General features: G+C 37.6%; 1 protein-coding gene across 1 annotated transcript in view; it reads right to left on the reverse strand.

Annotated features, from left to right (window-relative positions):
- Positions 1 to 655: 655 nt before the first annotated feature.
- The window catches only part of LOC104288029 (sorting nexin-2-like), a gene marked incomplete at its 3' end in the record, with an annotated part of 54265 nt that continues 50229 nt past the window's right edge, over positions 656 to 4691 (reverse strand). The window contains exons 8-10 of the mRNA XM_009886766.1: positions 2353 to 2428; positions 973 to 1086; positions 656 to 749 (exon numbers count right to left, since the gene is read on the reverse strand). Coding sequence (XP_009885068.1) covers positions 656 to 749; positions 973 to 1086; positions 2353 to 2428 — 284 coding nt within the window. The remainder of the gene's footprint in view (positions 750 to 972; positions 1087 to 2352; positions 2429 to 4691) is intronic.

The following is a 4691-nucleotide window of genomic DNA, read 5'->3' on the forward strand; positions in this document are numbered from 1 at the left end:
GCTGATTTGGCCTAAACCACGACAAAACAGCAAACGAAGTATTAAGATTTGACCTGATCTGCAGAGGATCCAGGTGATTAGAAACCATAAGCTAAGCTGTGCTATAAAATTTTGTACTACGCTACTTATAAAATTGTACTACACTGATTCTGCTTATAGAAATCTCATGCTATTCTGATTATAAATTCTATGTTATACTAATAATAAAATCCTGTTAAGAAAAATAAAGCTTTAATTGTAACTGCGACTTAGTGCTGTCATCATTCTGCCAAGGATCCCTAAAAGAACCTGTATTTTCCCTTGGTGTCAGGTGGCACCATGAGATGCATATTAATAGATGTCTACTGTAGCATATCACTTGCTAATTATGGTATTAAATCTCTGCAAGAAAAAAGTCATGCTAATCAGTATAGTAACTTTCAAGTTCAACAGAAAGAATGATATATATTCTGGATAAAATTAAGATTAAAAACAGATATACCAGAAATGCTAGAGCAGTTTAAACTAAAAGGTTGAGTTAGAAAACTTTTGCATTGAAATTTAATGTAAAACTATTTGTTAGTTCAGAGCTCTGACATACTAAGTTCCTGTTTCATTAACATTCTCTAAAGCTCTAAGCACTTAAGCACATGCAGTCACATAAAAGTAATGTTACCTTTTCTGTGGCAGACTAATGCTTCGACACTGGCGTGAAGTTTCCTAAGCTGCTGATCCAGATTCTCAAATTGCTGCTGTTTTTCTTCAAACCACTGACAAAAGAGGAAAGAGTCTAGCATTATAATTTATATTACCAACAGCATTTCTTGTTTTAAAGCAGCAAATTATCCATTTATTGCTAGGATGGTCAACTGATACAGCTAAGAATCCAAGCCAATAAGCAAATTACTATCTCATTTTTACAGCTTTAAAATGTAATTGTGGAGACTCATTAATTCAACTCATTATTCAAGTAAAAAAATAATCAGCTCTTACTGCATCTGATTCATTCATCTTGATTGTCATTTTGTTGACAGCATCAGCAGCCTTGTTTACCATCCTCAATATTCCTGCTCCACTCAGAGCCTGGGTGTTAACTGCTCTCGGCAGCTGGAAATGAATGACAAATAAGGTCAGACAGACTAATTAAAAGGCTGAAGGTTTAACTGGGTACAAGGGGGAAAGAAAAGGATAGACTATTTTCTTTACTTCTAACATGTTACAATATAGTGGAATCTAATTTCTCAGTTTTACTATTTTTACATTCTCAGAGGAAAATTTAACAATATAGACTATTTACTTTTCTTCAATATCTTTACATTTAAATGGAACAAACAACCTACTTGTCAGAAGTTATGAACTAGCCAAAGGTCCTAAATAGCCACCTATATACTACAGAGAACAAAATGCCACTACAGAAACAGAAAAGCTTAGATTTACAATAAGATACAGAAATTCTGTAAAACACTTCATTATAATGCAAGATTCACACTGTGTACAGATCATAAAAAGTTGATGTCTTTTTGCTTTTAAATATAGGCCAGGTTTCAAAACCTACCTTATGAGTATTGCGAGAACTGTGCATTTGTGAGGTACTTAGAAATCCTCAGGAGTAAGTTAACAAACTTTAAAGCGATATTATTCTTTGTTAACACTAGTCTAAATATGCTGTACAAAGTGGCCCCGATGTCAGGCCATTTACCCTTCATATCTGATACTATCAATGATGCTTTTGTCAGTATCGAGGCCTCTGTGACTTATTAGCATAGCTAAGATATTGACGTTGGCCAAAAGACAATCCACTATTACAGAAAATCCACTATGCACATTTATAGACTTATGTTTTTGGAGACATAATAATCTGTTCCATAATATATTTCATTTTGTGAAAGGTGCCATATTGATAGTAATAGTGACTGAAGTCCTCTATCCAAAAAACATCTAGCATGGCCAGCAGCACTGCATGCCTGTTCACATTATTATGCCAATAAACCTCAAGCTTGACTTCTAGAGGCAAGAACTGTTTCCAAGCCAGTTTAATTAATGATCTTAATTAACCCTCAGTAGCACTGATTATGGATTTTCACTCTGTGTATGATGAGCTTCACTCACAACTGGACAGACCAATTCACTTGGAAGAAGTCATTGAACAGCAGATAGCTTTTGGTCACTACCAACCTAAAATTTATCAGAGGTAGAGGCAATAGACTTTGTGCATGATTATCTAAGCGGCCTTTTGTTACTCTGTCCCATGAAGGGTACAATTCAATTTTATTTCATATGAATTTAGGAGATTAGGTCTCAATACAAATAGTACATTACTTTGTACATTACACTATCTGGAAACAAATGAGGAACTTAAAAGAATGTAAATACCTCAGAACTTTCCAAGAACTGCCTTAAATATGAATCCTGCAACAAGGTACGGTGTTTTACTGTTCTTTGTAGATACCTATGATTTAAAAAATCAAAAATATTAGATAACAAAACAGATTTCATGTGCCTGACAGCATTGGAAAGTGTCCTTTAGCTAAAGAATGGGGAAAATGCAGGTAGCATGTAACCTTTTTTCATTATGTAATGGAGTTTGAACACTTGTAAAGTCACCTCTAAAGACAAGTTGCTGGCAGTGGTTTCTAACCTAGTTTGTTTACATCAAACTTCTAAAGGTGTCATAATTTGCTGTAAATCTATGTTGCACAGTATTTAAATAATATACTTGACATTTTTAACACCTCAGTGCAGGCTTCCTGCTCTAATTACAACCAATTTAAGCCAGAAAATAGATGGGCTTGTTTAAACACATTCTCATATTGTGCAGTGAACAGGCTTTTTGTTACAGCTAATTCTGGCTGGCTTGTTTTAGAATTAAAGGAAGTCTTGGAGAAGTGAGTTGAACTTGTTCTGGGTATTAACTATTTATTTGCTGGCTAGACAGCCTTCAACCTATATTAGTTCTACAGGACTCATCCACCCAGATTAGTGCAAATCCTTCCTTTTGCAATTTTTTGCATTTCTGCTTGGATCTAAAAACTATTGATTGTACAAATATGAGTTGAAGAGGTAAATTTCTACAGTGCTCATTCACTAAAAACTGCTGCAAGTTTGTCATAACTGATTTTAATATTATGTATTAATGGAAAGTGTCCAATACTTACAAGAATGCTTTACAGAAACTTAAAACCTCAAAAGATCATGGGAGCATGAGAAAGTATGCAATAATGCCAATTAAGATGTACTAACAGAACACCATTAACAGTATTTGTACTTTTTGCAAAGCTTTAGTTTTGCTCAAGCCTCAGCTGAAAAGTACCAGAACTGCCCCATTACAGTCACAAATTGCTTGGAAACTGTCCTAGAGAGTTATACAGACTGGGACTTAATGGAAAGTTTAAGTAGACTGATACTGTAATCACAATGTATTTTCTCCATCCTCCATTAGATATGTCCACCAGATGCTTATTTTTCTTCCTAAAAAAGCTAAGAGTTGCAGTGAAACTATTTCATACATTAGATTGCTCAACGTTTCCTTGAGTGTTCTGACAGTCAATAGCAAGTACAAGTTAAAGTTGATGCTGCAAATAACTTTTTCTTTAGAACACTGCTGCTAGAGAACAGCACTTAATCCAAGGGAGATAACTAACATTTTCACTGGAAACAACTAGAAGACACCTGTCAGACTTGCAGTACTTAAGTTCACTATTCTAAGGAATAATTCTATGATTCTAATAAACTTCAGTGAATTCAATAAAAAAGTCACGTTGCTTTCCTGCCCACTTTCCCCAAAGCTCTGAGCAATCTAGAAAGAGCAACCTAGAACACATCTTTCTGGCCTGTCTGGGGCAAATTAATATGTTTTCATAGAATGGTTACAGTGGGAAGAGACCTTAAAGATCATCTAGTTCAACCCCCTGTAATGGGCAGGGACACTTTCCACTAGACCAGGTTGCTCAAAGCCCCACCCAGCCCGGCCTTGAACACTTCCAGGGATGGGGCATCCACAACTTCTATGGACAGCCTGTTCCAGTGTCTCACCACCCTCACAGTAAAGAATTTCTTCATGATATCTAACCTAAATCTACCCTCTTCCAGTTTAAAACCATTAACCCTCATCCAATCAATACACTCCCTGACAGAGTCCTTTCCCAGCTTTTCTGTAGGCCCCCTTTAGGCCACTATAAGATCTCCCCGGAGCCTTCTCTTCTCCAGGCTGAACAACCCCAACTCTCTCAGCCTGTCTTCACAGGAAAGGTGCTCCAGCTCTCTCATCATCTTCATGGCCCTCCTCTGGACCCGCTCCAACGGGTCCATGTCCTTCTTATGTTGGGGGCTCCAGAGCTGGATGCAGTACTCCAGGTGGGGTCTCACCAGAGCAGAGTAGAGGGGCAGAATCACCTCCCTCGACCTGCTGGCCACACTTCTGATGCAGGCTGAGGGCCTTTGTTAGCACCCTGTCCCTATAACCTCAGCATATCATCCCACAGGTTGTTATGGGAAAGCCTGATATTATCCCCCTCCCCCCTCAAGCCTAGTTTAAACCTCTGTCAATGAGGCCCGTTAGTTTGTGAGCAAAAAATATTAAGCGTATGGACATTTCTTCTCTCAAAATCTAAAACTGATTCTTTACTTTGAGGGTAGTGGAGCACTGGAACAGGCTGCCCAGAGAGGTTGTGGAGTCTCCCACTCTGGAGACATTCAAAACCCGCCTGGATGCC

The sequence above is a fragment of the Charadrius vociferus genome, unplaced genomic scaffold (genome assembly GCF_000708025.1).
Source record: "Charadrius vociferus isolate BGI_N301 unplaced genomic scaffold, ASM70802v2 scaffold396, whole genome shotgun sequence".
In the NCBI taxonomy this organism is placed as follows: domain Eukaryota; kingdom Metazoa; phylum Chordata; class Aves; order Charadriiformes; family Charadriidae; genus Charadrius; species Charadrius vociferus.